Source organism: Pseudonaja textilis, chromosome 1 (assembly GCF_049901715.1).
Source record: "Pseudonaja textilis isolate UNSWEBS1 chromosome 1, rPseTex1.2, whole genome shotgun sequence".
Taxonomy (NCBI): Eukaryota; Metazoa; Chordata; class Lepidosauria; order Squamata; family Elapidae; genus Pseudonaja; species Pseudonaja textilis.
The window spans coordinates 233,467,624-233,485,501 of NC_141990.1; the positions used below are offsets into that span (position 1 = coordinate 233,467,624).

Below are 17,878 nucleotides of genomic sequence, written 5' to 3' on the forward strand. Positions count from 1 at the left end.
TATCACTCTATAAAGAATGTCACCTTGCTTAATGTCTATTATGTTTCTGTCTTTGGCTTTAAATAATTTGTAGTTAATCCTTCTGAGACTCTCCCAAGGCACGGAGCTAGAAATCTAGCATCAGATTTAATGATTCACCTACTTTAATATTTGTGAGTCTGAACTGAATAGAATGTTCACTTTTTCTTTCTGCATCTTTTATTTCAATATCAAGTTGCAGATTGTGGGGATTCATGAAAAGGCAAGACACCGGTATTTCATCCATTTCTTTTAATTCTCAGTTATGATCAGGAATATTTGGGCTGCGAAGAGAATTCCGAAAGGGATAATTGGCAAAAAGAAAAAGGGGGCTTTCATATATCATTTGGAAGAATTTGAACGTTAAACTGATCAAAGCTATAAAATACATATACCAAAGAAATCAATGGAAGGAGGGAGGATGAATTCTAAATTAGAACTAATGTGGAGGGCCAAACCAACAGGCTATTAAGATGTACACACACACACACACACACACACACAAACATGTAAATTGAAAAAAAAATAGCAATTACCTTCAAAGTAAAAGCAATGAAATTATATTGCATGCATGGCATATAGTTATTTGCATTTGATTTCTAATTGACCTCCTGTGGGGCAGATAGGGAATCTTGGTCTTGGAATTGGTCCAAAGCAGCTTAAATGCTGATTGTGACTCATCGCTTTGTTTGAATTCAATATCATCCTGATTATTGGTTTTTCTTTGCCCTTTATCCCCACCTTTCACTTAGGCTGCTATCCAAATTGCCCAGGAGATAGGCCTTATTTCAGCGAGGAAGAGATGAAATGTGTTAGCGTTTGCGGCTGTTATGATGCTATGGGTAACTATCATCAGTTAGGAAAAACCTTTACTACTGGAGAGGTGTGTCAATCATGGTGAGTAATAATAAACGCTACAAGCCTTGGAACAGTAGGCATATTCAGAATACATGTTGCAGTGACTCCTAAATGACCCTGTTCATTTTCATACACTTACAATTAGGTGTTAATTCATCATATGTTTGATTGGTTATGTGCTATCAAGGCATTGTTGACTCTTAGTAACTACACAGATAGATATTTTTTTTAGTAATGATCCATCTTTAACCTGGGTTTTCAGGTCTTCCAGTGCTACACCCATTGTCATTGTAACTGAATCCATCCATCTTGCTGGTGGTTATTCTCTTCTTAGCAGAATCTATTTGGTAGAAAAAACAGCTTCAGTTCAATTTTAATGTGTGTGTGTTATGATTATATATAATAACATTATAGATGTATGTGTATGTATATATATGTATATACATTGTGTTCCTTAATTAACCAAACAATTTGGTTCCTTCGAAATTAAATTTCGAAGGAACCAAATTAATATCCAACACTGAACTCCAGCAAGAGAATAATCAGGGAAGGCATTGAGATAGAGAAACACCCCCATAACATGAATAGATGGGATGATACTTCCCGCCTACCAGACATCTGGAAACTAGCCCTCACCAACAAATGAATCCCAGCCATGAAAACCAACACTAGACCCAAAACAACACGGGACACCACCGCCAATCCTCCTCATCAGACCCAGGCCCAAGCCCATCCTATAAACAAAGGACAACCACTATCCAGAAAACAGACCATGGCTGCTTCGCCAGCTGTCGCATCCCCCAACCCCAAAACCAAACAAGCTGACACACACCAAGAACACAGACCCAGACCCCAAACTCGAATTGAGACTAAAACCCAGAATGCTACATCACAGCCACCCGCTCAGGATATCACATCAGAAAACTCAGGAAATAACACCACAAGAACTCAAGAAGTTGCAACACAGCAAACGACCCAGGAAATCACAGCACAAGACCAAGGATACCACAGCAATAAATCTCACAAGGTCACCACACAACCCATTACCCAAGCCGTTACAACACAGGAGGCTAATGGAAAAGAGATCAAAACACAAACGACCCAGGAGATTAAAGCACAAGATCCAGGATATCTCCACAACAAAACTCACAAGGCCATCCACAGCCCATTATACCAACATCAACTCCATCAACCAATCAAGAGGCAGTAGTGCAGTCAACCAGACCAGCACACCAGCCCCCCACCCCCCTTATTTATAGAGACACAGCAGCTCTGATCACACACTGCTTGCACTGGCACGAAGCCAAAAGCACCAGCCTGAGGATGGCAAGTGGGACCTCGCCGAAACGTCGCCAAGATACTCTTAATCTTACATGGGAAAAGACCCGGACATACCTAGACCTACATACCTGTACCCATGAAAATCTACAAATATCTATATATCTATGTCTATGTCTATGTCTATGCCTATGCCTACGCCTACGCCTACGCCTACGCCTACATCTACATCTATCTATAGATATAGATATAGATATAGATATAGATATAGATATAGATATAGATATATGAAAGATTCAGTTATACACTAATATCTATACCATATGAACGTTCAATAATATTTCCTCAAGTAATTTACATAAATTTCAATTCTTGTAGTAATTGATGCCTGCCTTTTTCAGTAAGTTAATAGCCATATAAAAGGTAGTTTTCCCTGTCCAGTCATGTCTCATTCTAGGGCACAGTGCTTATCTCTATTTCTTGATCAAGGGAGCCAGCATTGTCCAAAGAATTTTCTGTAGTTATGTGGCCCTCATGGCTATACACCAAAGGCACACAGAAGGCTGTTACCTTCCCACTGAATTGGTACCTATTACTCTACTCACATTTGCGTACTTTTGAAGTGCTAAGTGGGCAGGAACTGGAACAAGCAATGGGAGCTCACCATTTTGCATGGCATTCAGATCTCAAACCCAGGCACTTTTTAGAGAACCAAAATGTTGAAGTTATTATACCCTTTCTTTCAGTTGCTAGAGAACCATATTGCAGCATAACACCTCCAATGATATTCATCAGAGGTGTTAAAAAGAATGTTCCTATTTGAGATATATGCAAGCAAAGCTATTCAGTGGAATTTAGTAGGAAAAATTGGAACATGTTTTTAATGAATCATATGTCATTGTTTCTTACAGCAAATGTACCAATGAAGGCATTATTAGCTGTGAACATGATACTAAAGGTAACTTGAAAATATTTATTAATAGCACCATAAAATTGTTTGATACAACTTTGTCTAGACACACATTGTTATTTCTAAATGCAGCTTGCTACTGCTACTACGAAGGAAAGAGGTATAACTACAATGAAGTCATTTACAATACCACGGATGGCTTGGGTTCTTGTATAACTGCAATTTGTGGCGTCAATGGAACAATCAATAGAGAAGTCTACAAATGTGCTGGAATTACCACAAAACCACCGTTTGAATTCACAACTTCAAGTAGAACAGGTATTTCACTCCATAGTTGGATATGACACCAGTTTTTCTGACATTGGTCCTTTTCCAATATACTTGCCCAATACAACTAGAGCAGAGGTATCAAACTCATGTCATCGTGGTGTGTCACGGGACGTATTGGGATTATTTTCCCTTTTGCTAAACCATGCATGGGTATAGCCAGTGCGTGACGCATCTGGCTCATGGGGCGGGAGTTTGACAGCTCTGAATTAGAGGATATTAGATACTGGCAAAGGCTAAAATGAACTAAAACGTGAATCAGCCCTACCAGTTCTACATGAATACCTGCAAAGAGAATACAACTATTAGGTATTTTTAAAATTCCAAAGGCCTTAATAAATTATACTGCAAGTATCTTGTGATTTCAGAGAAATCTTCTTCCTCCAATGATGGAATATTGAATTTTGCAGAAATTAATCAACATCTTTCTGTATAGTATGTTCCCACCTTTGTAAACAAAAAGTATCAGAGTGAATGTAAAAGAGCAAAAATTTTCAGAGAAGACCGAAGCCTGTTAAGATGATATATTCTCATGCAGATGGAGAGAGTGATTGATAGTGCTTATACCTTCAATATAAGGTCCAATCCCTAAAGAGCAAGAAATCACGGTACTGATCTCATGTCTGCAGCAGGTAGCCTTCCTGCTGTAGATAATTTATTACGTACTGCAAACAACAACTATTGGTTAATGTCACAATGTGACGTAGATATTATAGACAACCTGGGTCCATTCTCAGTTCTCACCAGAGACATATTAAGTCTGATATTTTGAATGTGTTGACTGAAAAAGAATTTCAAATCTTAATGAAATTGATGTATTAATTTCTTTCAATTTATTTATAAGGCAATACATTTTTTTAAAAAAATAAAATATGTAAAGCACCAGCTCCTTTTTTTTTTTAAAGTACAAAAGCTAATGACAGAGCAATCCAACAATTGTACAGTATAAACAGTTCCTAAAGTCTGCTATCTGATTCAGGACAGGACAAAAATAAGTATCAAGAGGAATTTGCATACACTTACAATTTCATTATTATTATTTTTATTACTGATATTCAAAGTTTAAAGTACATTAAATATTTTCCAAAGCAAAGGAAAATATGACTCTGAGACACTGCAACCGTCATAAATGTAAGTCAAGCATCTGAATGTAAATCCCATGATCATGGGGATGCTGCAATAGTCATAAGTATGAAAAATGATCATAAGTCACTTTTTTCAGTATATAAGTTCAAAGGCTCACTAAATGAACTATTGTAAGTCAAGGAATGCCTGTACATAAATATCTTTTCTATTTTGTTTCCTTAAAGATAAAAGCATCACAAAGAGTACTGCTGTTTTTTAAAGATATCTACATTTAGAGAATAAATGTAGATACATATTATTGAAACAATTATGTTTTATATTACAGAGTCAATTCCAACAAGAACAACAATGTGTGTGCATAAAGTTTGTAGATGGATGGGTTGGTATGATCTTAACTATCCATCATATGAATCAACCAGTGGAGATTATGAAACTCCAGAAAATATAAGAGCCAAAGGACATAATCTTTGCAAAAATCCAGATAAAGTGGAATGCAGAGCAAAAGAACTTCCTGATGAAACATTGCATTCTCTCAATCAAAATGTAATATGCACACCAACTGATGGCTTGATTTGCAATAACAAGGATCAGACTCCACCAGTGTGCTACAACTATGAGGTCAGATTCTACTGCTGCAATTTTGAACCATGTGGTCCTTTGACAGCAACACCTGCTACTAAAACTACTGGAGGAACAACATCAATTGCTGAAACAAAAACATCACCACCTTATTTACCTGAATCTACTACTCCACTAGTTATTGGGACCACTCTCCCTACTTCCCAGCCTTCTACACTAAGTTCAATGCAGCCCATATCTACATCCTGCCCTCCTAAATGCCAGTGGACCCAATGGTTTGATGACCACAATCCAAAAACTAACCCTGATGGTGATTTTGAGCGCTTTGAAGACATACGAGCACGTGGACTGGTTTGTGAGCATCCCCAAGACATTGAATGTCAGGCAAAGGACTACGCACACACTAGAAATCCTGCCCCTGATCAGAATCTCCATTGCAATGTCAAAGTTGGACTTGTGTGCAACCATAGTGAGCAGACAAAAAAACCATATAAATGTCTCAACTACCAGGTAAAATTCCTGTGTTGTGATTACAGCCATTGCCAACCACTCACAACATCAGTAACTTCCAAACCTACATCAGCCAAAACACAATACACTTCCACAACATCCAGTTCATCCACCCTACCACACAAAATATCGACCACCAGTCAAAGCACACCCCTGGTATCTACAAGTGCAGAAGTAACAACAAGAAAGCAAAAAACCACAACCCTTCCTACTCCACCATCAACACGAGCAGTCACCTCTGGAATTGTATCAACGACACCGACTGCAACCCAAAGCACCACCTTGATGTCAACCAGTGCAGAAGTAACAACAGGAAAGCAAACAACGACAACTCTCCCTATTCCATTTTCAACACTTGTTTCCACAAGCACACCCCTGGTTTCTACGAGCACAGGAGTAACAACAGGAAAGCAAACAACCACTATTCTTCCTACTCCACCATCAACACAACCAGTTACTTCTGGAATTATCTCCACTACAGCAACCACTAGTCCAAGCACACCCCCGGTATCTACAAGCACAGAAGTAACAACAGGAAAGCAAACAACCACTACTCTCCCTACTCCACCATCAACACAACCAGTTACCTCTGGAATTATCTCCACTGCATCGACCACTACTCCAAGCACACCCCTGGTGTCTACAAGCACAGAAGTAACAACAGGAAAGCAAACAACCACTACTCCCCCTACTCCACCATCAACACAACCAGTTACCTCTGGAATTATCTCTACTACAGCAACCACTAGTCCAAGCACACCCCTGGTGTCTACAAGCACAGGAGTAACAACAGTAAAACAAACAAGCACTACTCTCCCTACTCCATCATCAACACAACCAGTCACCTCTGGAATTATCTCCACTGCATCGACCACTACTCCAAGCACACCCCTGGTGTCTACAAGCACAGAGGTGACAACAGGAAAGCAAACAACCACTACTCTCCCTACACCACCATCAACACAACCAGTTACCTCTGGAATTATCTCTACTACAGCAACCACTAGTCCAAGCACACCTGTGGTGTCTACAAGCACAGAAGTAACAACAGCAAAGCAAACAACCACTACTCTCCCTACTCCATCATCAACACAACCAGTCCCTGCTGGAATTATCTCCACTGCATTGACCACTAGTCCAAGCACACCCCTGGTGTCTACAAGCACAGAAGTAACAACAGGAAAGCAAACAACTACTACTCTCCCTACTCCACCATCAACACAACCAGTTACCTCTGGAATTATCTCTACTACAGCAACCACTAGTCCAAGCACACCCCTGGTGTCTACAAGCACAGAAGTAACAACAGCAAAGCAAACAACTACTACTCTCCCTACTCCATCATCGACACAACCAGTCCATGCTGGAATTATCTCCACTACAGCAACCACTAGTCCAAGCACACCCCTGGTGTCTACAAGCACAGGAGTAACAACAGTAAAACAAACAAGCACTACTCTCCCTACTCCATCATCAACACAACCAGTCACCTCTGGAATTATCTCCACTGCATCGACCACTACTCCAAGCACACCCCTGGTGTCTACAAGCACAGAAGTGACAACAGGAAAGCAAACAACCACTACTCTCCCTACACCACCATCAACACAACCAGTTACCTCTGGAATTATCTCTACTACAGCAACCACTAGTCCAAGCACACCTGTGGTGTCTACAAGCACAGAAGTAACAACAGCAAAGCAAACAACCACTACTCTCCCTACTCCATCATCAACACAACCAGTCCCTGCTGGAATTATCTCCACTGCATTGACCACTAGTCCAAGCACACCCCTGGTGTCTACAAGCACAGAAGTAACAACAGGAAAGCAAACAACTACTACTCTCCCTACTCCACCATCAACACAACCAGTTACCTCTGGAATTATCTCTACTACAGCAACCACTAGTCCAAGCACACCCCTGGTGTCTACAAGCACAGAAGTAACAACAGCAAAGCAAACAACTACTACTCTCCCTACTCCATCATCAACACAACCAGTCACCTCTGGAATTTTCTCCACTGCATCCACCACTAGTCCAAGCACACCCCTGGTGTCTACAACCACAGGAGAAACAACAGTAAAACAAACAACTACTACTCTCCCTATTCCACCATCAACACAACCAGTCACTTCTGGAATTATCTCCACTGCATCCACCACTAGTCCAAGCACACCCCTGGTGTCTACAAGCACAGGAGTAACAACAGGAAAGCAAACAACCACTACTCTCTCTACTCCACCATCAATACCTGAATCTACCACTCCACTTGTTATTGGCACCACTCTCCCTACTTCCCAGCCTTCTACACTAAGTTCAATGCAGCCCATATCTACATCCTGCCCTCCTAAATGCCAGTGGACCCAATGGTTTGATGACCACAATCCAAAAACTAACCCTGATGGTGATTTTGAGCGCTTTGAAGACTTACGAGCACGTGGACTGGTCTGTGAGCATCCCCAAGACATTGAATGTCAGGCAAAGGACTACGCACACACTAGAAATCCTGCCCCTGATCAGAATATCCATTGCAATGTCAAAGTTGGACTTGTGTGCAACCATAGCGAGCAGACAAAAAAACCATATAAATGTCTCAACTACCAGGTGAAATTCCTGTGTTGTGATTACAGCCATTGCCAACCACTCACAACATCAGTAACTTCCAAACCTACATCAGCCAGAACACAATACACTTCTACAACATCCAGTTCATCCACCCTGCCAAACACAATATCGACCACCAGTCAAAGCACACCCCTGGTGTCTACAAGTGCAGAAGTAACAACAGGAAAGCAAAAAACCACAACCCTTCCTACTCCACCATCAACACAACCAGTTACTTCTAGAATTATCTCCACTACAGCTACCACTACAGCTACCACTAGTCCAAGCACATCCCTGCTATCTACAAGCACAGGAGTAACAACAGGAAAGCAAACAACCACTACTCTCCCTACTCCACCATCAACACAACCAGTTACCTCTGGAATTATCTCCACTGCATCGACCACTACTCCAAGAACACCCCTGGTTTCTACGAGCACAGAAGTCACAACAGGAAAGCAAACAACCACTACTCTCCCTACACCACCATCAACACAACTAGTTACCTCTGGAATTATCTCTACTACAGCAACCACTAGTCCAAGCACACCTGTGGTGTCTACAAGCACAGAAGTAACAACAGCAAAGCAAACAACCACTACTCTCCCTACTCCATCATCCACACAACCAGTCCCTGCTGGAATTATCTCCACTGCATTGACCACTAGTCCAAGCACACCCCTGGTGTCTACAACCACAGGAGAAACAACAGTAAAACAAACAACTACTACTCTCCCTACTCCACCATCAACACAACCAGTCACTTCTGGAATTATCTCCACTGCATCCACCACTAGTCCAAGCACACCCCTGGTGTCTACAAGCACAGGAGTAACAACAGGAAAGCAAACAACCACTACTCTCTCTACTCCACCATCAATACCTGAATCTACCACTCCACTTGTTATTGGCACCACTCTCTCTACTTCCCAGCCTTCTACACTAAGTTCAATGCAGCCCATATCTACATCCTGCCCTCCTAAATGCCAGTGGACCCAATGGTTTGATGACCACAATCCAAAAACTAACCCTGATGGTGATTTTGAGCGCTTTGAAGACTTACGAGCACGTGGACTGGTCTGTGAGCATCCCCAAGACATTGAATGTCAGGCAAAGGACTACGCACACACTAGAAATCCTGCCCCTGATCAGAATATCCATTGCAATGTCAAAGTTGGACTTGTGTGCAACCATAGCGAGCAGACAAAAAAACCATATAAATGTCTCAACTACCAGGTGAAATTCCTGTGTTGTGATTACAGCCATTGCCAACAACTCACAACATCAGTAACTTCCAAACCTACATCAGCCAAAACACAATACACTTCCACAACATCCAGTTCATCCATCCTACCACACACAATATCGACCACCAGTCAAAGCACACCCCTGGTGTCTACAAGTGCAGAAGTAACAACAGGAAAGCAAAAAACCACAACCCTTCCTACTCCACCATCAACACGAGCAGTCACCTCTGGAATTATATCAACGACACCGACTGCAACCCAAAGCACCACGTTGATGTCAACCAGTGCAGCAGTAACAACAGGAAAGCAAACAACGACAACTCTTCCTACTCCATTTTCAACACTTGTTTCCACAAGCACACCCCTGGTTTCTACGAGCACAGGAGTAACAACAGGAAAGCAGATAACCACAACTCTTTCTCCTCCACTGTCAACACTTGTCTCTACGAGTTTCGGAATATCAACTGGTAAGTAAAGAACTACAACTCTTTCTATTTCACTGTCAACACAGTCTGTCAAATATTTTTTTGATGATACCAAAAAGAGAGAGGAAAGAAAAGTATATAATGTCATTTTCATTATTATCTTACATGTTTTCAGCAAGACATTTCAGGCCCATTTTCAATGCATATTTATTGATTTTGCTGTGGTGACAATTTATCTATTTTATTGGGAAATTGCATTTGCTCCAATGTTTTAAGGAAACTACTTCTTCATTCAGGTTTGCTTTATTCATGCTACAGTATGTGGTCTAGGACTGGATTTCTCTAACAGTATTTTCAATAAATATGGATTTGAAATAGTCAGTGGTGAATGACTCTACTAAGCATAAAGCTGTTGTCCTAAATGTAATTGCAGAATTTTTGAATTAACTTTGATTTTTGTAGTGATAGGGAGTTTTTTCTTGCCATAATTTATGAAGGGCAGTTTTAAATTTTGGTATTACAATTCCAGTTGGTATCAATCTCCTGTCATTTGGTTATTTCTATGTTATATTTTGTGTCTTTATCAAATAACAGGTTCCACACTAGCAACTACTTTAAGCAGAGCAACTCCATGTTTCTGCCATGTATCTGGAACTCCTGATTCTTTATTTTCTCCTGGTGAGTTTCATTCAATAAATGCTTTTACTGTACATATATTTAGAGTTCACCCTTCCACATAAGTACATTATAGTTTTCGACTGCTTTATCTGGGGAAAGCTGTTTTGCTGAGAAGCTAATGAAAATGCTCTCATTTATTCAGACATTTAACATTTTCTTATTTTATAATGCACCTGAAAGCATCAGTTCCTATTTTGAATGTTTTATTTTAGGATATTGGTTCTTAGAGATTCATTACCATATGCCAGTCATTCCTTTTATGGGGAGAGCAACGTATACTTTGCCACTCTGCTCCCCAGCATTTGGATAATGAGATTTGTGTCTTTCCAGGATCCTCAGACTTGAGATGGACAAGGCTATAAATTCTATTTTCAGGCATTTTTCTTATTCTCCCAGTTTGTATAATATGGATGATTTTTGTGAACATTTCTGTTAATATGTGCCTTTTGATGTGTATTTTTCCTGACCTCATGAGGAAACTTTTTTCTTAATAAAAGTGTTAATTTTCAATTATTAATAATTTTGCTTAATATTTTAAACTATGAGTTTTGGCTTGCATATAGCCTTTTAGTTTCCCTTAGATTCAGGAAACTTTTGCAATGGGGTGGAATAAATTATTTATCCATCTCTGTCCGGCACCATTTGGGGCTAGATGAGGAAAAGGAATGATTATTGATCCTCATGCTAGTCTCTCTCTCTCTCTCTGTCTGTCTCTGTCTCTCTCTCTGTCTCTCTCTCTGTCTCTCTCTCTCTCTCTTCCTGGGAATTGATATTTGCTCATGATAAATCACAAAAGCTGTAATATCATCCACAATTTTGGGGGAGTAATATCCACTAAAAACAATGGTTTCCAGTTCCATTCAAAGAACACATCTTGAATCATCCTGATGCTTAAACAGTATACCGGATTTATGTCTGCATAAACTTGATTAGAATGACATGTTGTGATCAAAAACATAATGTTTGAATTACACATGCATTTAACATTTAATTATGTGTTTGGGTTCATAGCATTTGTGCATGCTACTTTTTAATTTGTTGATTCTTTTAAACAGGGGAAGTAATATATAACAGAACCGATAGTTCTGGATGCCATTTTATTGCAATCTGTGATGCAAATTGTGAAATTAAGAGGTATCCAGTATCCTGCCCTACAACGACTCCCCGTCCATCAGTTACAACCTCAGGAACATTGCCTATTCTCAATTCTACAACTGTTACTCCAGAAACTCCAAGTACTACAGAAATTGTTTTCACAACTCCTGTACCAGATTGCCCTGATGTGGATCCACCTAGAAAGGTAATGTGATTTTTCTTGTGCACTCCAAATACAATTTTCTTATAATTGGGATGAAATATGACATTTACTAGATTTGTATGGGGAATTTAAATTAATGGAGCACAACTTTCTAAATGTTTGCCTTCAGTAAAGCAAACTTTGGAGGTTTATATCTGCAGTGATAGCATGGAGTCCCCAAACACCTTCTTGTAATTCCCAAAGCCCACTCTGACTACATCTACTCTTTGCCAAGTATCTGACCTAGAAGACAAAATGCAAAGTGTCACATAAGCTCTAAAAACAAAAGAAAGGACCTCCTGCAAGTCTCCTTGAAATGAAAAACAACAAATGTTGGCCATGGAATGTGGAGGCCCATGTTCAAATTCCCCGTTGCAATTTGTTTTTTCTTGCTGTGAGCATGGATCCATAAAATGAAGCCTTGTGCTTTCAAGATTCCTGTTGGTCTCACTTTCTAAAAGGGTGATCTGCTTTGGAACCAGTATTTCCATTGATTTGTTTTAGCATTTTGCAGTAAGCAGCATTCCATCCAATGACAGACGTTGACAGAGATTTCTGCATTCCAGAAAGCACACTGCCAACAACTATAACATCCAGAAAGAGAAAGAAGGAATGAGGTTATTGGCATAGCACTCAATGCTCTTCTTTATTGAGTTACAGTCCTTGGGTGGGCACAACTAGCAACGGTGGCTCTTCCTTTATACTCAGGTCTTTATTTTAGCCCCGTCTTCATTAGCTCACTCTCCTTGTTCCGAGCATGGGTCTTTCACAATCACAGTCCTTGAGGCAGAAGATTGAATAGAGCTCTGTATATGCAAAGCATGTCTTCTTTTATTCCACTCATAGTATCTTCCTGGACACATTCATGCAATTTTCCTGGCAAGACTATGGAAATAATTTGCAATTGCACTTTTGTCATGAATTTTTTTCTATTCTTTTTCCAGTGTAGTTTAAAGCCTAGGATTTCTTAGTAATTACTCATACAGGTACTAAGCAAACGTATACCTGATTATCTTATGAGGCTAGACAAAATCAAGTGGCTGCTCCCTTGTGGCACTCTGTGTTTCCCAAATGGTGTTATTGCTCCATATTGGAAAGATCCCTATTTGCTTCCCAAATAGAAGGTCCCCATGGCTTCCTAATTGACTTTCTTTCTTTCTTTCTTTCTTTCTTTCTTTCTTTCTTTCTTTCTTTCTTTCTTTCTTTCTTTCTTTCTTTCTTTCTTTCTTTCTTTCTTTCTTTCTTTCTTTCTTTCTTTCTTTTTAATGATGTCAATAATTTTAGAATAATATTCTCTTTGCCTCCCAGTATAATGAATAATATTCTCTTTGCCTCCCAGTATAATGAATAATATTCTCTTTGCCTCCCAGTATAATGAAACGTGGATGTTTAATAATTGCACTAAAGCAACATGTGAGGGGAACAACCGAATTGTTATGGTGCCGCTCCCACAAGCTGAGAAGAACAACTGTGCCAGTGGACTTGAACCAAAGAAAATAGTGGATAAAGATGGTTGCATAGTACGCTATGAGTGTGAATGTAAGCAAAATAGATTGCAGTACAATATTCATATTTACAAAGGAGTAAGATCTGTCAGGTTTAACTCCATCTCCTTTCTGCAGCTACTTGTAGCATTCCAACTTTGGTTCCTGGAAGAAAAATATGTATATTTTAATATTATGTAACATGCAATTATCTCATATATATCTGCATGTATATATCACCTATAGCAGGGGTATCAAACTCATGTCATCACAGCGGAGTCACGTGACATATCAGGACTTTTTTCCCCTTCGCTAAACCAGGCATGGGCGTGGCCAGCGCATGACGCATTCAGCCCGCAGGAGTTTGACAGCACTGACCTATAGCATCAGCCAAGTTAGGACTTATTCACTCATTTTCATGGTTACAAGACAGCTCTGTAGTCCTCCAAATGTCATGGATACTAATTCTTTCAGTGGTGAATTAAATATCCTTGGTTAAAAAAGATTGCACACTTAATTGTGTACTTTTTAATTTTTTCTTATAGGTTTCTGTAAGGGTTGGGACCATTACAATTTTATGACTTTTGACGGCACTTCTTACACTTTTCATGGCAATTGCACTTACATCTTGGTGAAAGAGATTGTGAATAAATACGGAAACCTCCGAATTTTGCTTGACAATGACTTCTGTGATGTAGCTGCTAATCAAACCTGTTCCAGATCCCTATTAATATATTACAAGTCTATGGAAGTCCGACTAACTAGTGAAATACATGAAGGAGTGAGAGTTAACAAGGTAATGTGTCACAGGTTTAAAAAATAATAGTGAAAGAGATAGTTATGATAAGACAATATTGCAAAATAGTTGTTGAATCTTATAGTTATCAAGAGAAAAGTATTTGTTTTTCTTTTTATGTGTTGAACTATATTTAGGACAGACCAATTACTCTAACCTTAATCTCAAAATAAAGTTTATTTATGGTGTATTTTTTCCCCTTACAAATAAATTTCTTAAAGTTCAGATAAATATCTTCCTAGAAACAATGCCATTAAGCCACACCTTGGGGAAATTAGAAGCTTCCAGATGACCCACAGAGCCACATAATGTTGGAAGAGTGGCCCAGGAAGTGTTTTTTATAGCTACTTCCAGGCTACCACTAAGCACCATTATAAATTGAAGCCATTTCCAATGTGAAAAGAAGCCTACCAAATCAAAATACTGCCCTTTGGAAAAGATGTTTGATAGGGACAGAAGAGCATTCAAACATCCAGCCCTTCACATTCTAGTTGCCCATTGATTATATACCTTCGGAAGCTGCAAGCCTGAACAGTTCAGCCAGCTGCATTTATACTCAGGGAAATTTTTTTATTGGCGATTATGTATGGTTGCAACTTTAAACAGTTGGGCATCATTTGTTGGACAATTAGTTCCCAAAATACTGCCAAACTATTTACTAAGACTGTATCACTATTATCCTTCTCATCCTTCTTATTACCTATTCTACTTATGACTATAATTTTGTTGCTTGTATCTTTACAATTTATATTGTTTATTTAGTTTCCTAGTATGATTTATGTTGATTGCTTATTTAGTATTCTATGACTATCACTAAGTGTGGTATCTTATGATGCATAATGAATGTATTTATGATGATTATGATCATGATTTATCACTTATATATTTTATGTACACTGAGAGCTTATGCACTGAAGACAAATTCCTTATGTGTCCAATCACACTTGGCCAAAAATAATTCTATTCTATCATTGTATAATATAGATGAAGAAACACACATATGGGAAACACATACAGAGATACATACATACATACATACATACATACATACATACTGTCTGTATGTGTATATGTATGTGTACGTTTGTGTGTGTGTGTGCACACACACATACTTATACACATACATGCATGTGTGGAAAGACAGATAGATAGATAGATAGATAGATAGATAGATAGATAGATAGATAGATAGATAGGAAGATGGATACACATATACAAATAGCTTTTTTCTTTTTCTTATTATAATGGTTAATTTTCAATTCGATTCACAGTCTGGGACTGGTAAAAACTTAACAGTTCAAATCCTAACCAAGGACCTAAGAGCTGTTAAGGCAATGCCTCGGTATGTTGGCAGTTCTGAGTAAGGTGGTTTGTTGCAAAGTCAGAATATGATGATGATGATGATGATGATGATGATGATGATGATGATGTTAGCTTGAACAGTACTTTGGAGGAAAGGCAGGTTACAACAAACAAATTATATTTTAAAAAAAATTCTAAAAGGCAGCAGAACATAAGCATTATAGAAGCAGTTGAACTAAAACGCATTAAAATGGCATAAGGTAAATTGTTCAGGTTTACATTGCAGTATGCTCTTCAATCTCCTTTATCCTGCTGTTTCTAGATTTTTTTTGGCAATGAGTCTGTCCAAGAGGGTTTTGCCAAAGATGGCATCGTGGCTACTAGAGCTGGTGTTACCATGACGATTGAAATGCTTGACATCGATAGTTTTGTTTCCTTCAATGGTTTCACCTTCTTCATTATGCTTCCATATGAACTCTTTCAAGGCAACACAGAAGGACAGTGTGGTAAGTAACAAGAATAAACAAAATACTTCAGCACCTTCTCTTCAAGGCAGTACCTTCAAAATAAATAAATTAATATGTGAACATGCCCACTATTATAATAATCAATAATAAAATAAAGTTTAGCAGTAAGATGATGTTTAACAGTCAGAATATTTGTCTTTCCAACTCCTTATACTTCCATTTATAAAAGAATTCAAAGTTGCTGCTACCTGCGTCTAGCTAGCTGAATCAATGGTTTGATTCAGTTCAGAAATAAAAATGCCTTCAAGGTGAACTTAGCTTTCACTAATTCCATTCATGCAGACTGGTTAAACAGTGTGATGCAAATGGTTTCTCACATGTTTTTCCTGGGATATTTCTCACATTTCTAGTCTTAACAAATAGCATTGGAGTTCTCCAGGTGGTTTCCTATCCAGTTTCTTATTAAGTCTGGCCCAGTTTTGCTTGTGAGGCAAGCCGTGTGGGCTCGGTGATGACACTTTCTAAGTGACTTGATATATTTACTTATTTATTTATTTTGATTTGTCAATCGCTTACAAGATAATATGGATAAGAATATACATAGTTATGAATACATGAAATGGGTACATATAAGAAAAATAAAAGAAACAATAGGACAGGGACGGTAGGCACGTTGGTGCGCTTATGCACGCCCCCTACAGACCTCTTAGGAAAGGGGTGAGGTCAATAGTAGACAGTCTAAGGTTAAAGTTTTGGGGGTTTGGGGAAGAAACCACAGAGTCAGGTAGAGTATTCCAGACATTGACCACTCTGTTGCTGAAGTTGTATTTCCTACAATCAAGTTTGGTGCGGTTAACCTTGAGTTTGTATCTATTGTGTGCTCTTGTGTTGTTATGGTTGAAGCTGAAGTATTCATTTACAGGTAAGTCATTGCAATGTATGATTTTTATATGCCATACTTAGATCAGACTGAAGACGGAGTAATATAAAGCAGGGGTGTCAAACTCGATTTCATTGAGAGCCACATCAGGGTTGTGTTTGACCTCAGGGGGCACAGATGGGTATGGCCAGAGTAGGCATGGCCATCTTGACATCACTCATGTCAAGGGGGTCCTGTGGTGATCCAAACGCTCTGCCAGAGAAAACGGGCTCCCAATCTCTGTTTTCGGCTGGGACAGGAGAGCCGCATGAGCTCTGTTTTCACTGGCAAAGGGTTGCAGGAGGCTGTCCCAGCCGAAAACTGAGATTGGGAGCCCGTTTTCTCTGGAAGAGGCACCGTGGGCCTCTGCCAGAGGCAAATAGACAAATAGACACTAATACTCAGAGCCACATTGTGTGTGTGTGTGCTTGTGTGTTACAGAAATGTGCCCATATTATATCATTATTTCTTATTATTGAAATAGCAAATCCATTCCACCATCCAAATGTTATTCCAAGTAGGCATGCTGCATACTCATACAACTTGCATTTTTAACCTACTTATGATTTGCCTCTTTTTATTCCTAGGGAGTTGTTCAAATGACCAGTCAGATGATTGTCGCAAGCCCAATGGACAGAAAGCTGACTCCTGCTCAGAATCAGCCATCTACTGGCAAGTGCCTGATATCAATAAGCCCTACTGTCAGGTGGGGCCAACAACACCTCCTATAGTGAGCACAACTGTGCCAACTACATCAGTGGAGGCTACACCAACACCAACACCCTGCAGCTTTCCATCACCTTTGTGCCAGCTGATTATAAGCGAGTAAGTAAAACTCAGTTTTTGCAAACATGTCCTCTTTTGTCTCTAGCACAATAAATAATATGAGAGCTTCCCAGAAAACATTGGAGGCTCATCAAATATAAAGTTACTTTTAATAGCAGTGACAGGACCTGAATATGCATCATATGAAAGATTGTGAGGTGTATGCACAAGCACACATCTATATCCATTTATATGCAGAAACATTTACTAGCATGTGCAGCAGAATTGCTTGAGGGTCAGGTTCCCTGCTTCACTGTAATTTGGC

General features: G+C 39.3%; 1 protein-coding gene across 2 annotated transcripts in view; it reads left to right on the forward strand.

Moving 5' to 3' along the window:
- The window catches only part of LOC113440291 (uncharacterized), a 65,504-nt gene that overhangs the window by 30,696 nt on the left and 16,930 nt on the right, over positions 1-17,878 (forward strand). The window contains exons 27-37 of one of the 2 annotated variants that reach the window (XM_087920980.1): positions 771-915; positions 3,066-3,112; positions 3,197-3,382; positions 4,803-8,550; positions 8,680-9,887; positions 10,440-10,523; positions 11,579-11,823; positions 13,191-13,359; positions 13,850-14,100; positions 15,725-15,908; positions 17,376-17,613. In XM_087920980.1, coding sequence (XP_087777106.1) covers positions 771-915; positions 3,066-3,112; positions 3,197-3,382; positions 4,803-8,550; positions 8,680-9,887; positions 10,440-10,523; positions 11,579-11,823; positions 13,191-13,359; positions 13,850-14,100; positions 15,725-15,908; positions 17,376-17,613 — 6,505 coding nt within the window. Of the gene's footprint in view, positions 1-770; positions 916-3,065; positions 3,113-3,196; positions 3,383-4,802; positions 9,888-10,439; positions 10,524-11,578; positions 11,824-13,190; positions 13,360-13,849; positions 14,101-15,724; positions 15,909-17,375; positions 17,614-17,878 lie in introns of both variants that reach the window. The other variant, XM_026706595.2, reaches the window with a different exon arrangement.